This window comes from Genypterus blacodes, unplaced genomic scaffold, assembly GCF_046128005.1.
Source record: "Genypterus blacodes isolate CSIRO-AG114 ecotype Tasmania unplaced genomic scaffold, CSIRO-AGI_Gbla_v1 ptg000070l_1, whole genome shotgun sequence".
In the NCBI taxonomy this organism is placed as follows: Eukaryota; Metazoa; Chordata; class Actinopteri; order Ophidiiformes; family Ophidiidae; genus Genypterus; species Genypterus blacodes.
Genome location: NW_027466880.1, coordinates 5,251,361 through 5,269,387, shown reverse-complemented (window position 1 = coordinate 5,269,387; position 18,027 = coordinate 5,251,361). Strand labels below are relative to the sequence as shown.

The 18,027-nt window shown below is 41.1% G+C and overlaps 2 protein-coding genes across 4 annotated transcripts in view; both read right to left on the bottom strand.

The window, feature by feature from the left end:
* ippk (inositol 1,3,4,5,6-pentakisphosphate 2-kinase) overlaps positions 1–2,963 on the bottom strand; it is a 32,204-nt gene extending 29,241 nt beyond the window's left edge. For both annotated transcript variants that reach the window (XM_076156541.1, XM_076156542.1), the window contains exon 1: positions 2,755–2,963. In XM_076156541.1, the coding sequence (XP_076012656.1) occupies positions 2,755–2,835 (81 nt within the window). In that variant the 5' untranslated portion in view covers positions 2,836–2,963. The remainder of the gene's footprint in view (positions 1–2,754) is intronic.
* A 3,275-nt stretch (positions 2,964–6,238) lies between these two features.
* Positions 6,239–14,976, bottom strand: LOC143005368 (transmembrane protein 263). 2 transcript variants are annotated; one of them, XM_076156766.1, is made up of 3 exons: positions 14,524–14,976; positions 8,667–8,724; positions 6,239–7,444 (listed from the first exon to the last, which is right to left on the bottom strand). In XM_076156766.1, exons 1-3 carry the CDS (start codon positions 14,530–14,532, stop codon positions 7,158–7,160), a joined length of 354 nt encoding a protein of 117 aa, XP_076012881.1. In that variant the 5' UTR covers positions 14,533–14,976; the 3' UTR covers positions 6,239–7,157. The 2 variants fall into 2 exon arrangements, with proteins under 2 accessions (XP_076012881.1, XP_076012880.1); XM_076156765.1 differs by having other exon boundaries at positions 8,637–8,724; positions 14,524–14,958.
* Positions 14,977–18,027: the final 3,051 nt, after the last annotated feature.

Sequence of the window (18,027 nt, the reverse complement as noted above, 5' to 3'; positions counted from 1 at the left end):
TTCAAACTAAATTCAAACAAATACTAAAACAAAACAAATAGTAAGCAAGTCGCAGCAATTTATAGTTTCCCTTGAGACACATTTAATTATAGACTTGCCATGTCTATATTATAACTTTCAAGTTTTATCCTCAGTCTCACCGGAAAGACAATGAACACAACATGTAACTGTAAATAGGGCAGCAAAGGAAATGCAAACTTGTAAAAACCCTTGCAGCTTCCTTTTTGTAAATTGTCCTGCAATTTGCAGGAAAGTGGTGTGTAGGAATGCAAGCCAGAGCCGAAATTCAGAAGAAGCAAACCCTGTATTGTCATAGATTTGTGTACAAGCTGAATGGCGCATGTTGTCCTTACAGGACGACTTAATGTACACAGAATACTGGGAATGTGAATAAACTGATTTCTGCAAAGTCATGGCAGTCACCCAAAACAACCTGTCAATATTCTACATTCTTCCAGTGGCTGGAAGGGAGTGAAGCAACTGTAAGAAGGGTGTAGGTTACACGTTTGAAGATTAAAACAGCAAACAAGTTTGAATGTAAATGTCCAGGATTCATTCTGACCCAACATGTTTCCTGTGTACTGGAAGCGTAGCCCAAGTCTGAATTCCGGGATTCAGGGAATAGTAGTTACAAACAATCCTTGATTGGATATGTGTTCACAAAGGTTGTAAATGCAGCGCTTGCAAGCTGTTCAGTGATTGGTCAGAATAGACTAGGAACGTAACCCCTTACCTAGAAAACCTTCTCCTGCACAAAAACAATGAAAAATGGAGCATCAGTCATGTGTGTGTGTGTGTGTGTGTGTGTGTCAAATTGTTTTGCTTGCTATTGTGTCATTGATCAGCACACTAGTCAGCTGATGTTGTAGACGTTCCTGTGGATTTTCTGTTCATAGACACATTTGGCCTTCCTAGTAGCCAGGGACAGATTGGCTGTCTCAGTTCTGAGGTTGAAATTTCCTGATCAGAAAGAAGTGTTCCAGATTTCCAGTAGTGCAAGCATCTCTGATGTTAACCTGGTTTTCCGCCTGGGGCGAACAGCAAAAGTGCTAGTTCCAATGTAACTGGTTACATAGTCTGCATACTTCTCCATGTTAATGTCTCCTCCATAGGTTGCAGTCTTCCTGAACATGTCCTAACATGTGCTCAAAACATTTTTGACAGCCTTTTTGATAAAATAAACACTTTAATGAATATATATTATTTATAATAATATTATGAACCCAAGTGGAATTAGCCTTCTTCTTAGATGTGAAGAAAGCACTCCATTATCCACATTTCATCAACAGGTAAAGCAAGCATAATTTTAGCCCCTACATGCTCTCTCTGTATGAATGAATGAGGCTGTGTGTGTGTGTGTGTGTGTGTGTGTGTGTGTGTGTGTGTGTGTGTGTGTGTGTGTGTGTGTGTGTGTGTGTGTGTGTGTGTGTTCAGCTGGTTGTGTCATGCCAAGTAGAGAGGGTCATCTTCAGTGTTGCTGAAAAAAAATCCACATTTCAGCATGAGCCGAGGGATTTTCTGACTCATGTATGTCGAGCTTGCTCTACAAATACTACAGGACTCCAATGTCAAAGTAAAAAGATTCATTTACCCAGATGAATTGATGTCCCTTCCCAGAAACACAATAAAACAACATTAATTATACTTGAAAAGAAAAACACCACATTAGGAAAATTATTATGGTTAAAGAGGAGGGGAGGACTAAAAGCCATCCATCCCAGTTCGGGATCAATTAACGTATCTATCTATCTATTAAGTGTATTAACGGGACTAAATGATTATCTGTGTTTCATCAAAAGGTTTTACTATATTGGAAAATAATCTTCAAGCATAATTTGAGTCCCCACAACGCCCCATTGTGGAATTATAGGTATATGCCATCCAGAAATAAATAACCTTTTTCCTTTTATAGATCACGCCCCTCCATACGTCGCCGCCCCTCCATACGTCGTCACCAACCCCCCCCCCCCTCCAGACCGGTTGATCCTAGTGCAAACTGTGAAGCAGCAGCGATATAAAACAACAACCAGGACCAAGAGTTGCGGTAAAAACAGACAAACCTGAAAACAGAGACTGCACACACATGGACACCCAAAGTTGTTCACAAAGTTGTGAGTTGTCAAACCGGTCTGTGGCAGCTGCTTTGCCGCGGTGATGTCAGCCCTGCCCAGCCCCGACTCAACGCATGGTATCAAGGAAAAGTTCATCTTAGGCCACTGGACTTGCTGGTTGGTGAAGGCTTTGGAGACGTTTCACCTCTCAGTCCAAAGGCTTCTTCAGTGAACAATTTCTGCTCTAAGATTGACTTTTCCTTGGTCTCAACGTATGGAAGTCAAATAAGCAGGTTTATAGTTGCAGCCAAAGAGCAACGAACTACTTCTTAACTTTAGTGTGCCTCCCCAGTCAGCACCTGAATGAAAGCTCGCTCGTTACATTTGGACATTAAATGAATTGAGCTCCTAAATCAATCAAAGGAGGTGACGTTTGAGGTGGTTAGGAGATAATCTACGTTTATTGTATTAGCTAGCAAGAAAGCTAGTTGCAGCAGTTAAGTCTTCACCGGTCTAATCAGCAAACTTTGCGGTTGTGACATAACGCTTAAAGTTTCTACCAGTAGCACCGGCATTATGCTTCTCCCCCCCAGTATCACGCCAACGTTGGGCAACAACGTGTATTTAGAGCGTGTGACACCTCCAGTTTTAGCCTCATTTTGATTAGCTTTAGCTTGTCTTTAGTATAGCACAGCTGACTCACCAGTATGTGCGAGACCACCAGACTCTTATTTCCCTCTCCGTGATACTTCCACTCGTTGTCGTCCATTTTGTCTAGTTCCATGACAAGTCGAAGAAAAATCCCGTCGGCGATTGGAAGCTAACATATAACACTTAAACACACAGCTAACAGTGATCAGAACTACTACAGAAGCGACTTAACTGCTGCATGCCAACAAGGTCGCCTCTGGAGTAACGCCACACACTTCCGGTCTTCAAAATAAAGGTACGGGAGATGTGAACAGTTGATTGATGTAACGCGAAAGGGCTGACATTTCATAGGTTGTTTCCAAAGTCTTTTTAGCGTGTAATTACATTTTATAAATGTATCCTCATCAGATCAGATTAACATGAACACATTTTGACCCTGACAGCTGTAAAGTAGGAATGGACATTTTGAATGATACATCCATAAATCCATCCATCTCATATCCTATTCAGGGTTTACAGGCCGGATGCATCTCCGTGGACAAACATTGACAGCAGAACCCGTCGAGCTGAGGGGTTTGGTGAGGCTGAAACGCTGCCGTAGATCAATTAACTGGATCAACTAGATATGCCCCGGTCAACAGTAAGTGCTATTATTGTGAAATGGGAGCGTCTCGGAAGTAGGAAGCAGCCCACTACGCATGGGAGGTTCTGGTCCCTAAACGAGCCAGTACTACGATGTAGGACATCCACCACTTTCAGCGTCAGTACTGACATCAGACAGAGCAGCATCATGTCTCATCGGTGTCAAACAAATATCGCTACTTAAGAAACGATTAGACTTCACTGTCTCTAGCCTCAAGAAGTCTTATATATTTATTTTATTGAATAAGCTAAAGTAATAATGTGCCTTTTACGAAAATATGAAAACTGGTAGTTCAGGTAGCGACACTTGAAAAGCCAACAATATAAAATTGTTTTTTCCACGATGTTGAAAAAAGTTTGCAGACAAGTTTTGCAGTAGTCACTACGATGGCACTTCCGTTGAATGGTATTCAAAATAAAAGCGCAGCCTCTTAACAATTGCTATTAATCTACAATTGTTGCACATAAAATTTAGATGGATGCAGCCTTACTTCAAATAGTTTGGCTTTTTCAATGAATATCTGCATTTGCATTAAAAACATATCCCAAAGGGTTCTCCTCTCTCCCTCCTTGTGTGTTGCATTCTCCCTTTTTTGCTGTTTGACTTCATCCTGTAAAAACTGTACCTATGCGATTATCGAACCAACAACACAGATGTCATCCAGGACTCTGCATCCACACTACTGTGTCATGTTTCCACAACTTTCAGTGGCTGTGGCTTTCTGCTGTTGCCCTGTCTGTCACCCTGTTGTTTCAATTTACTTGAACACTACATTGCCTATTTTGCGTCAGGGTCTAAGTTCTCTGTTCTCTCTTGCTCGCAGATGACGCACACAACAATAATGATAATAAATACACAACCTTGTTTCTTTACTCTGTCTCTCTCTTTCACCCCTCTTTCTGTATCAAAAACAATCTCCAAAATGTCTGATAACTGTATGCGCATTGTCAATGCATTCTTCAATAAAAAAATATACATCAAAAAGAAGACTGGCCCAGTCACTTGTGAGATTTTTCTGCCAGATCCCCAAAAGCATCAAGTCTTCCATGTGAAGTAAGTGCAGTCAGAGCAGTCTACACCCTTGTATGCCAGTACAGTTGTGGATGAGGAAGAGCTTCAGGAGCAATACTTTCCCTCTTCAACTGACATTGCAGTGTTTCTGGATTTAAGTCATCTCACAGCAGAGAAGCGGCAGGAGCTGCAAACCTACATGACAAAAGAGCTTTTCAGTCTGAAGCCAGGTTGCACTCACCTCATCGAACATCAGATCCGTCTGCCTTCTCCAGAATAGCAGTCGATCAGGGACAGCACGGCTCCACTGCATTCCAGCCAGAGTTATTCCTGAGCAAAAAAAACAAGGAGGAGATGCTTGCTATAGGAATCATCAAACCTTCTCACTGTGAGTGGTATAGTTCTGTGGTGTTGGTTCCAAAGAAAGATGACCCTAAGCTAAGATTTTGTGTGAATTTAAGTTAGTCAAATGCTGTGTCCACTTTTGATCCCTATCAAATGCCAAGGGTTGATGAACACAGAGAGAGAGAGAGAGAGAGAGAGAGAGCATTTATCCATTCTATTCCACCACAGCACACAAAGAGTTATTTAAGGGTCATTGAAAGTGATTACCACGGAAACTGTACGGTCATAGTGGAAAACAGAGGATCAACATAGAATTCTGCAAAGGATATTAGATAAAAGGACTTATGGTTGGTCTAAGGTTTTGATCACAGGTGATATTAAATCAACAACATACAGTAATGACACTGAAAACAAATAGTATTTCTCAAATGTAGTCAGTTCAAATCCAGCTTTATTTCAAGTGCATTTGACATGAATGACTCAATACAATCTTCAAAAAATAGGACAAGCACAGACTCATCTGACGTGAAATAAGGATGCTGCATGTGAGCGTTCCATCTTGTTGCTATAGTCTCATCTATGCAGACACACCTGTTGAGAAGTGAGAGCGCACATGTCGCCACATTAAGAAACCCAACCTTAACCAATCGCGTTGATTGGCAGCGTTGTGATACCAATCAAACCTGACTGTGGGATTTTGATTTTGTCAAGCCATCTGACAACAAGGCCATGGTCTGTTGTCAGGCCCCAGCTCAAACATGACCGACGTTCCACTTTGCATTAACAAGAGGTAAAGAATACCATCCATGCCCCCCCCCCCCCCCCCCCCCTAGAGCATTATATGAAAATTAAATAATGAACATGAAAGTTGATTGGGTGTATACACTAATGGAATCGTGGATGAATGAATGGATTTGCAGCAAGTCAAACTGACTAAGATCCATCATGTAGGAAAGACAAAAGATAGTTCTTCAGAACTTTATGGCACCTAGTGTTCTAGGACATGTAAACAGGCAGGCTTTTGTTGTTTCATCTTACATTTTTTTGAAGCATAGTCACTGCAGTATTCAGTGAGTCCATGTTTCTCTACATGGTATTGGATTTTCTACAGCCCAGAGGTGCCCCCAGCTGTGTGACAAGCTGTGGTGGGCTGGCAAGCACATCAGTCATGTGGACATAGTTTCCAATCACATGGTTTTCAAAGTGGCCCTTTTGCTGCCCTGAAGGCAGAGAAAATCATGTGGAGGATTTTCCTCAAACTTGTGTCTGCTGTGAAATAAATGATTTACACAGCTTACAGTAAAAGAAAAGTTGTTTGTTTTCCAGTCACAGCAGTGAGAGAGCAAAATTGAACAATGTCAGTAATGCTGTTTTCCCAATTCTTAACTTGTGCAACCTAAGTGGTAGACTTCTTTCACACACACAAACGCACAATACCGACATTGCCTTGTGACCTACAGTACCACTGCATCCTTTAGCACTAAGCACTGACATTGCCACCTCACTCTCCAGAGGCTGTAAACCTGCCAGTAGCTAGTTCATCTTCGAATTACTTTTAATGATATATTGAATATTGAAGTATACAAGACATTCATTAATTCTGTTAGTTACTTGAAACATTGCTGATATTGCCTGTACATGTGCTGATATGTTGCCAATACATGCATAAAGTCTAAACTCTATTTTGCGTTTCTTTACTATCAAAAGTGATGTGTGATATTAATGGCTGTTTTATTTCCAAATTAATGTACAGTTCCAACAACAAACAGTACTTCTTCCCTTACACAACTTTTTCGGAATCAAATGCTGCTGAATGACTTATAAAAAGGGTCAACAGACTTCAAACACATTGTACACTATTGATATGCTTTTTCAAACCTGCTGGTAACACGGGGCTGTGCAAAGGATTAACAGAATGTGGAGAGTGTATCTATGCCCTGAAGAATGCTAACCCCCTTCCCACGATACTGAAATATTTTTTTAAAATACAACATAATATCAGAAACAGCTAAATTTCATGTCAAAGTCACTATAAGATTGGGGTACATTTGTAGATTCAGAATAACAAAAGACTTTTAATGGTGCACAAAATGATTACAATATATTCAAGTGCACATATCTTGAACAGCATACCAGTCCATGGTATCTGGTTAACTGGTGCACTGAAATATGGAATGTCCACATCAAAACTCATATCCCAGTCAATGTGGCAAGATGAATAAGTGTGGAAAAGGCATGTCGCTGATGTTGCTTTTTTCCGATTTGCCATGGTATCGAAGCGCTACCGAATCTTTTAGGTACTGCACATATACATTGGCATCACAGTCTAAATCGTGGTAGTTTAAGAAGGCACTAGGTGGACCAGATGGGAAACAATCCGATTAACAGAAAGCAGTTCGTAGCCTCTGTCTATTGGCCAAAGACGGGGCAAGTCCATCATCATCTTCACCTCCTCCTCACTCAGCCTTGTCTTTCGTTTTGGTTGTGAAAGGGACTTTGCTGGTTACTGTTGAACCCACTGTAGACACACCTCCAGCCAGAGCCGACACCCCCCCCTTCACCAGCCCCAAGCCCACTGAAGGCACTGTGGTCACTGCCGACTTTGTGATCTCCAGGCTCTTACTGCCAACCCAGGCCACCCCTCCAACTGCAGCACCCACAACACCCTTAGTTACACTGAAGAGTCCGCCAGTCACACGCCACATCATGCTAGGGGGAGGGGCTGCATGGTCCTTGCCAGAATCTGAAAAATATGAATCCATTAATAGGCGTCATGAAGACCTGACAGTGTGGCTAAGTTTACCTTTCCTGCTGTTGACCACTGGAACAGTAAATGTTCCTGTTTTTAAACTGGTGTCATGTTTTATGATTAACTGATTGATAGTGGTACATGCTACTTTTCCTTTTTCATCACAGCTACCAAAATACTTTGATTGGACATAACAAAGAGGAACATATTATTAGGTCTAGCTGTTTGTAGCACCACCAGTAGTCATTTCTAAAGTACTGCATGGTAATTTCTACCTCAGAAATTCATTCAGAAGTGTTGTGACCAGGGCAAAGATGAGTACTTGTCAGAAATGCTCTAAAAATGTGACTAAGTTAAGTGACTTAAACCGAAAACAGATCTTAGCAAGGAGTAGGACACATGGCCTTGTTTTAAATATGCTGAAACTCTAGAGCACACCACAAGACAGAAGCTCAGCGACCTGTTTACATCAAGACTTGCTTTTGTTTGATCTGGGGGGCTTTTCACTGACAATTATGTTACACACTTTACACAAGACATCATAGATGAGGTGTTAGATTTTGACATCTATGTCCGATGGCTTCACACATAACTTGGCCAGGTTCGACATTGGCCAGGTTCGACAAGTGTATCTACAGTAGTCTTTTCATTCAGCAGACATTGATTGAATTATTGTTCATAAATCAACCGTGTCCTCATCCAGAAGGCAAAACGTGGAGGAAGCACACTGTGCCCCTTCTGGATTGACTCCTCTCCGGCCAGTCACTGGTGTAGCTGTAAATGTTTTCACTTTTGAGGCGATACATTTACAGTCTGTGCCAATCGTGCTGGACAAACCAGCCACTAGGACATATAGATCCATATGTATATAGATATGGACTGAAATAAGGCAAATTATGTCAACGACAACAATTTGTAACCCATTATTATTGTTGTAGTGAGTGAAAGAGATACAGATGTGTGTGTGTGAGTAAGTAAGAGAGAAGAATGTACTCGTCCCTCTAGGGACAGGCATTGCAAATTAGCTCAGGCTATAAATGCTGTGGTGTGTGGCATTGGTTTATGTTACATACCTGTCCCTATTCGAATAAACAAATTGACTGACTGACTCCCCCGGTAAATTGTGTGCATCTGAAAGCACCATAGTTCCTTGTGATGTTTGCAGCTCAGGGAGTAGCCTGCTTACCCTCTACACAGTGGCTGGAAGTGCATTCACCTTCATCTGTGGCCACACTGGTCCCAGGCTGCGGCTCCATGTTAACACTGTTCACATTCTGGAAAATACACAAAAACTGTGTTATAGAAAGGTCAATATAAAGCCAAAATAAAACCCTTCTCTTTGTGTTCTGACCTCCAATGACACAACACAAACAATGATGCATGATATTTATCCTTAGTTCTAAGAATAGGACAAAAGTTGTTTCATTGTTAGAATTATAATGTATTTAACACTGAATTTTCACTCTGGTCCTGAAGTTGCACACATTCTTGTGGCACGGAGCCTATTCCTCAACTATCAACCTTTTGTCCACTGGCTTTTACCTGAGACACCCCTTACAACTATATGATGGTTATTGGACAACATGCAGTATTTAACATTTAACATTACACACCATAATTACCAAGCCGTGTGTACAGATGACACATCCACTAGAAAGCGCGTAGTCACAGTTTTGACTGTAAATTTTACACAATTAATCTTTATACAGAATCCAGATATTCCCAGACAGGATTTAGGAACACTCAAGAAATCACTGATGTCATCACTCCAGTTTCCGAGGTGCTCATGTGACATCCGCAACATCTGCAACCCATAACGCATATATTGGGAGATATATGAGGAAATGTAAGCAATATGAGGGGAGTCTATCTGGTTGTTCTCGCTGCACTCTGGATTAATTTATACCGATACTTGTTAACGGACACAAAGCCTTCCACAGAATCACATACAGCCAAGAGATACTTTCCATGCAATATCAAGAAGTAAGAAGTAATCTTATGAACTGCAGTTCTAGCAACATAGCAGCAGTATACATACTAACTGCAATACTGCAAAAATTGCCGAAGAAACAAAGGGACGAAGGGAGGTGTACAATGCTGACTGAGGTAATATGGACCAAGACACACATGTAAACTTCCACCACTCTCTAAAATGGTATGAAAGAAGATAAGGAAAGCAGAAAGATTGGTTGAATACATATACATACATATACAGTCATGGTGATTTGCAGGGAGCCCAGAAGGGGATCAAATTGTAATAATAATAATTAAATATTTTATTTGAAAGAGATGATTTTCTTCGGAAAATATCACATTTTTGAGTCTCTTTATCCTGAATATGATGTCACAATTAGACACAAATGTGTTAAAGAGCTTTAAAGACATGTTCAGGAAGGCTACGGACTCAGCATTACTCGCCATTACTGCACTGAGCAGCTTGGCCGTGTCCTCCACCATCTCTTTCAAATGTCATGGTGATGGTGATGATGGTAGTCAAATCACTCTTATCTGTGTTACCTGTCCCCAAGATTACAGATCCCTTCAATCACCGATTGATAATAGTGACATGATAATTTTTCAGAAAATTCTGAATTTGTTCTGTTCAATTCAACTTTATCTACTGTATAGTAAGTATATGCTATATAAAGTAAAGTAAAAACGCATATATAGTAAAAAATAAAAGAAACGTTTGGTACACTTCTCAGTTTCTGTCTCATTTGTCTCATTATACCAGTACCACTAAAATACTGGTGGTCTGAATTCTGAGATCAATGACACAACTGTCAACTATGTTTGTTTACAAGAAAGTGCAAAACATTCAAATTGGTAAAAGACATCCAGTGATTTAATTGAACTTTGAATCAAAAAGAAAAAAGTGAGCTCAATTTGAGGTCAATTGTGATTGGGTTCCACATTTATGTTACTTGTACTACCACAACACTTTGTGGTAATAGTTTACAGAGTTTCAATATTAAGTTGTCAATTTACAAAATACAGGCCAGACTTTCAACCGCAAGGCTCCTGTTCTGTTTATGTTGTTGCAGTTACTACAAGTGTCAATTGGTTGCAGATTGGGTTTGGATGATCTTGATGTTGGGGTTAAGAAAATGTTAATTTTCCCTCAGCTTGGTGGATATCATACATTGCAATTAAAAAAAATGTGGGTACTCCGTTTTTAATTTGAATTTTATATTATAGAAACAATCAGTATTTATGCTTTCTTCCTTGTAGCAAATGCACTTGGGGACACCCTTGCTGCACACCTTTGTCTCATCCCATCACATCATCCAACATGTGATTTCTATTGGGCAGCCCTAATGAAGGAGGTGTACAATCTTTGCACTACACAGTTTTGGTTGGAATATGGAAGCACAGTCTCCGATACAACTGGGACAAAATATTGCTGCTTATCAGTAATGCTCCAATTCAAACATGACCCCATGCTGGAACAGTCAAGTCAAGTCAATTTTATTTGTATAGCCCAATATCACATACAATATCTCAAAGGGCTTTACAGACCCACAACATCAGGAAAATTCCCAACCAAAAGCTCTCTGGGAAGATGAGGAAACACTCCAGAGAAAACCTTAATGTACTGTAGAAGGAAAAAAGGAAGAAACCTCGGGAGAGGGAATTGCAAGAGAGATTCCCCCTCCACGAATGGCTGGGTATGCAATAGAACTTCCAGTGAGATTATACACGGGTACAAAAAAATGGTGGCAGAGGGAGCCGCAGAGTCCTGAAGGTGGAGCACCCCGGCATCCCTCTGGGAAAGAAGCCGTCTATCGCTGAGACAGCTCAGGAGCCAAGAAGCTGAAAAACAGCTGACCCATGGACCACACACTTAAGGGTGTAGGGCCCATGGGTCAGAGAGGTGATCAGTACAGTCATCGGATGTAGAATGAACGGATTAAGGAAGGAGCGTCTTTAGGCGGGTTTTAAACATTTCTAGGGAGCCTGCCTCTTTAATAAGTGCAAGAAGTGCGTTCCAGACAAAAGGAGCGCGGTACGAAAATGCTCTATTTCCAAAAGTCTAACACTGGTACACGCTAGGCCATGTAGTATTTTATAGGTAACTGGCACTGATAGGAAGCCAATGTTACGACGCTAGGACTGGCATGATATGATGTGATCGTATCTATGAGTTTTGGTTAAGTCTTGCTGCAGTGTTTTGAACAAGCTGCAGTTTTTTCAGGGCAGAGGAGCTCAGAAAAGTGGACCTTACAATAATCCATTCTGGAGGTGACAAATGCATGAATTAGTGTTCCAGCCTCTGATTTGCTAAGGAACAGTCTTATTCTGGCGATATTTTGGATATGGAAGTAAGCAACCCATGTCACATTATTAATATGGCAGCTGAATGTTAGGCCCAGATTCTTCGCAGTTGCAGTGCAATGGATAGGACCATCGTCAGAGTTAATTAGGGGGTTCTGAAATTTCAACCTCTGCTTCTTTGGCCCTAGGATCGGTATTTCATCTTTATCGACATTGAGAAGCAGAAAATGTTTTGTCATCTAGCTTATAACGGCTAGAGGGCAGGACTCCAAATTGGAGATCCTAGAGTGATTGTTGGGATATATCGAAGCATACAATTGGGTGTCGTCCACATATGAACGAAAATCTATGCCGACGAATTATGTTTCCAAGAGGGAGCATACAAATTGAGAAGAGTAATGGGCCCAATAGAGAACCCTGTGGAACGCCAAACTTTGCAGGGTAGTGAGGTGAGTTAGTATTATTTGGTAAAACAAAGTGAAACCTATTTGTTAGGTAGATCGCAGAATCCGGTTGTTTGAAACTTTGGCGCTTCACAATTTGCGCTGCGATCAGCCGGTCTGACGGGGGGATTATAATCACAGTATAATTATTTATTACTTGTTAATCGTGTTCAACAATGTCAGCTCAGAACTGTCCGCAAGCCATATGCCGTCATCGAAAGAGCCATAGGTTCCCGACCCCTGATGCATTGTCTTGCGGGCTGGATCAAAAGGCCTTAGGTTCCCCACCCCTGGTTTAGAGTGTCTGGGTTTAACATAGGGTTTTTTAACAGAGGTTTAATGACAGCTGTTTTAAAAGCAGTAGGCACAACCCCCGTGGAGAGTGACTTATTTATAATGTAAAGCAGGCTCCAAGAAACAGACATAGATCCTTTACAATTTTTGCAGGGAGTGGATCAAGCAAGCAGGTAGTGGGCTTGGAGGAGGCATCTAATTTAGAAAAAGTGCCCAGTGAAAGAGTCTCAAAGGGTACAGGACAGAGGGTCCCTCATAGTGTCAACATCAGAGGGTGATGTCCTAGTGGGAGTAGAGTTGTTTTCATATCGTTAACCTTGTTGGTAAAAAGTCTACAGCTTTGTTCGAAGGTTGTGCCACTGTGCCGAATACGAATTTGGGGTTGCTCTTATTGACATTCATTAATTTTAAATAGTAGGCAAATTGAGCAGGGTGAAGTGCTCAAGTCTAATAAACGATCGCACTAGGCAAGTCAAAAAACTTCAAGTTTGGTCAGACGCCACTTCTGTTCTAGCCGTCTGCAGGCCTGCTTAAGTGTTGTCCCCTTTGTGAGACCTTTGCTTTAGAGTAGCAATAGACTCCAAAGGACTGGATAATAAGGAATTCATGTTTGCGTATCCAATAAGGTCTCATTAGGGTTTAATGACTTTAGAGCTTGCGGTAGTTCCAGCCAGCAAGCTGACTAATAATGCTAGGGCTTATAACACGGCTAAAGAAGGCATTCAACTTGCCTTTGTCACAGATCAGTCAATCAACATGAAAGATGATGAGGGAATGTGTGTGACCACTTCTGTTGGTTGACTCTCTTCACCCCACTGAATCAATGATTGTGGAGAAGGCTTTTGTAAATAGAACCATCCCAGCTTCTGGCATATACCACATGTGTGAATGGGGCTTGAGGGAACAGAACTGCACTAGGAGCCTTCATTAATACACATGAGATGTTTATGACTTTTGTCTTGCTAGTTTCCTAGAAATAAACATCAAATAACCACAACAAATATCTTTTGACACAAGATTTTATTTCCATTAACTAATAGATAAATGGACAATTGAATTACTGTAGTGCCCAATGTATTTAGATACAGACAGACAGACAGACAGACAGACAGAGTCATTCAAGGCCTTGAAGCTCAATTTGGATCTTTTAGTCAGGTCCAAATTTTTATGACATGACATTTCACGTTCATGTTTGTAAGTGAGCTGCCTCTGACACCAGTATGATCATAGATCTGTCCTTGGAAACCTTTGTTGAGATAAGTTCCCTCCAGTATAGCTTGGATGGAAACTTCTCCATATGTATCCAACAAATGTATCATTTACTCATCTAAGTTGCAGACAGTGTGAAATGATGGCATTATTTTGATCAAATAAAGGGCTTCACACAGTAAATGACAACATGGATGAGGACAAATAGCGGAAGCAGTGAAGCAAACTAATGCTTCTAGATGAACGGAGCTCTGAGGGTCCATTATGATAATAACAGATATAAATATGCAACAACTCACTCACTTAAGAACATTAGTTTCAGGTCTAAGGGTTAGGGTTTGCGTTTCCATTTGTTGTTTAAACATGCCAGACAGTGAGATTGATGAAGGTTGTTATCATTCTCTCTTTGATTCTCAACATTTCTCCCATTTTGCAATGCTCAGCTAGGAACAGACAAGCTTCATTTTTTGAGAGGGATCTCAGACTGTGCACTATGCAGCTATGAATTATCATTTGTATTGTATTTTGGATCACATGTGCAAATGGTCCAAATCTGACGTGGAAAAACCTGGTTTGTTGACAGTGCCTGTAAACATCAAATATATGCCATTTCATACACAGAGCAGAAGCTCTTCAGTGTTACATGCATAATAGAGGAATTTCTGTGACTTGTTCCTTAAATACTAAAATGTTCTAAAAACAAAACATAACCTTTAGCGATACATGCTCTTCATATAAAGAGGATATCATTTTCTCGCAAACGGAGAAACGCACTACACTCCGCTATCATCCTGTGTTGGCGCGTCGCTCTGACTTCTTTTGCCGCCTGTTGCAGTAGTTTCAGTGTCTTACCTTCACCATTGTCTCCGTGTTCGTGCTGAGCTGAAGCTTCACCTCTCTACTTCTTTTCTGACCCTGATTCTAGTTGTTCTTGTAGCAGTCCTGCTCTGTCGATGTGTGGCTTCTGCCGACGTGGCGCCTTCAACGCAACACAGCAGTCAAACTAAATACTGCACAGCACTTTCACGCAGGAACTTCACATTAAAAGCCCTCCGCCTCAGACGAAGAATTTTGGTGGACGAAGATCGGTTTTGGCCTTTACAACTGCCAAGTACGGTGAGCGACAGAGCTCACCGCATGCGACATAGGAAAACGCTACATTTAAATGAGACGCTGCAATCTGAATAAACCCAACGGAAGCGAGCCGCAACACAAGAGAAATGAACGACCACACAACGGGTAAAAGCGGGATACAGCGCACTACAGACACGGGACGTATTTATGTTTCAGCTTTATTATTTTGGTGATTGAATTAATATGCAATGGGATATATTTTTATTTGTAATGCCGGTAAATATGTGGTATGGACATTTGACTTGTTGTAGTTAATACGAAGCCGAGTGGCCGTAAAATGGGAACGGATTTGTGTTTTCTAATGTAATGTAATGTAATGAAGTACAAAGCGAGTGTAAGTAAGAGGTCGTGATTTTGTAAAAAGTTGATATCGTTCCAATATTTGTATTGGTAGAATGAAATGTGTTGTAGCCTACGTTAATTTATTACACAATCCAACTGACGTTTGTTTGTTTTAAGGCATGTATTTCCCATATTGTTGAACCAATCAGCGAATTTTGGATGAGTTTAGCTTTTGGCAGCTTTTCAACAACATTGTATGTTTTACTTTAATTTAAGTCAAATGTTTATAAAATGTAAATGTATAGACGTAATGATCTCGTATAATGGAATCAGCTACAGACTCCAAATGCAAATGTGGCATTTGAAATTTACTCGTTACCTTTTATCTGATTACTTGCAAATCTTGATAGCACAACCCACAGCTGGTTATGGATCAGCTGAGCACCTGTGTCTCAAGATGAACCTGGAGAGACAAACTCGGCTGTTAACTGGACAACGGCTTTGGGAAAAACACATGATACTGAAAAACATATCTGCTATGTAAAATCCTTTATTTCACCTTTCCTTTATCGACTGAATTAGCCGGCGAGTGTTTTAATTAAATGAAGAACTGAGACTGCAATTTATTTATCTGTTGTTCTGCTAAAACCGCAGCTTTATTGATATGTGAATAGCTTGTATACAATTCCAGCTTAAACCTCTTGGTAGGAAACAGCCCCAACAAAATACAGATGGGCTCTGAAAAGCCATCCAGTAAGTGTAAAACTATATATATACTGTATATATAGTGCAAATGGTAACACAACCTCAACACAAGCAATGCAACATATAATGGATATAAAGTCTACATGCCTCTGTTAAATAGCAGGGTTGTTTTTTTTTTTAAACTTGGTTATTTTTTTCGATGTAGTAACCCAGGAGATGAATACTTTTTCACAGCTCTGCTGTAATTTTTGTGTAGGAAAGGTATAAAGTGCAGCCCGAGGGCGCAGTGTTCACGTTTGTTTTGTATCAATTTGTTGTTGCTATTAAAACAAAATGTATTAATTTGTTTCTGTGTGTTTGTATTAAAGATTTTCAAATAAGATGTCCCAATCTGGCAATACTTGATTGTTTGAATTGTATCTTAGTATTCACACCATACAGTTGAGACATTTATGCACTTTCTCAGAAACTAGTGTCATTACTACAAGAAAATGACACTGGTGGGGGCGGCAGTTGTCCGGAGCGAGAACGTGCTAGGAACCGGAGGGTCGCCGGTTCGAGTCCCCCTATGGACCATGTAAGCAGACTGGTAGCTGGTGAGTTGCCAGTTTACTGCCGAGGTGCACCTGAACAAGGCACCGAACACTCAACTGCTCCATGGGCGCCATAGAATGGCTGCCCTGCACCCCCTCTGTACTTCTTACGCTGGAAATACGAAATATCTTTGAGTCAACTTTACTATGTATATTGTTTGGGCACTGTCAGAAAACCTGGGTGTAACAGCTGACGAGGATCTAACTTTCAGCAGCCATATTAACAACGTTTCAAGGGTTGCTTATTTCCATATCCGTAATATAGCCAGAATCCGACCATTTCTTAGCAAAGCGGATGCTGAAACACTAATCCATGCGCTTGTAACCTCTGGACTGGATTACTAACGTTCTCTTCTCAGGTTTGAACTCCTCTGCCCTAAAGAAACTGCAGCCTGTTCAAAACACTGCAGCAAAACTAATAAGGAGAACCTGGAGATTTGACCATATTACACTGGTCTAGCATCGCTACACTGGCTTCCTTTAAGATATTACTTCTTACTTAGAAAATACTACATGACCTAACCCCTGTCTATCTTTCTAACATTATTTCCAGGTACATTCCCGCGCGACCATTAAGATCCCAGCAGGGAGGCCTGCTTGTCATTCCGAAAATCAAGACAAAAACCTTTAGAGATAGAGCATTTTCGTATCGCGCTACTTTGTTCTGGTAAATGGGCAGGAGGCACAGTCTCCTACTTGCAGAAAAGTGATTAGCCAACCCAGGTTAAACCCAGGGCCCAATTAGACTTAGTGCACTCTGGTTTGTGATAGTGTCAGTGTAGTAAGAGGATGGGGCACATAAGCTGATTTTCTCTCTCCATCCTTCTCACCTTACTTACTATGTCTTCTGATGTCCACTGATCGCCTCTCACGCACCCTTGAGTGTGGGGTCCACGGGTCAGCTGTTTTTCAGCTCAATGGCTGTTTCAGTGACGGACGGCCAGGGGCGATGCTCCACCACCAGGACTCTGCGGCTCCCTGTCCCTCTCCCACTTTGCCCCCCATCCCATCCAATCTTCCATGGCATCCCATCTTCCTCCCCACTTGGCCTCCCACCTTCTGCTCTGCCGGGCTTTTCCTTGTCTTCCTTGAGAGCTTTGGGCTGGGTTGGGAATTTTCCTGATGTTGTGGCTCTGTAAAGCCCTTCGAGACATTGTATGTGATATTGGGCTATACAAATTGACTTGACTTGACTTGACTTGACTTGACTTGACTTGACTTGACTGGGCCCTGACACCAAAATGGAGTAGTATGAAAGTGTATGACGCCACAATTGTTTAGGGAAGATGCCACCAACAAAGCTCACATGAACACTGTGACATCATAATCTCCATTATTCTACGGTGCATGAAATAATGTAGTAATATAACGTATAATATTAGCTATGAAATGTAAATGAAAAAAAACAAGGTCGTGTGAACTTAGTAAGTAGGCGTGAATGTATAATTAAAGAAACGACCTTGTCAATAAGAGTAAATAATAGACACTGTCATGATCAAGATGTGCAAAAACCCTTAGTTAAAAATTAGTGACGACAGACGGAAAGAAAGAAAGACAAGCGTTTAGTTCAGGCATATTTTAAGGACGTACTGTTCGGGGTCCTCACTGAGGCTCGGCGCCGCGTTTTGTTGGCAAGCTCCGC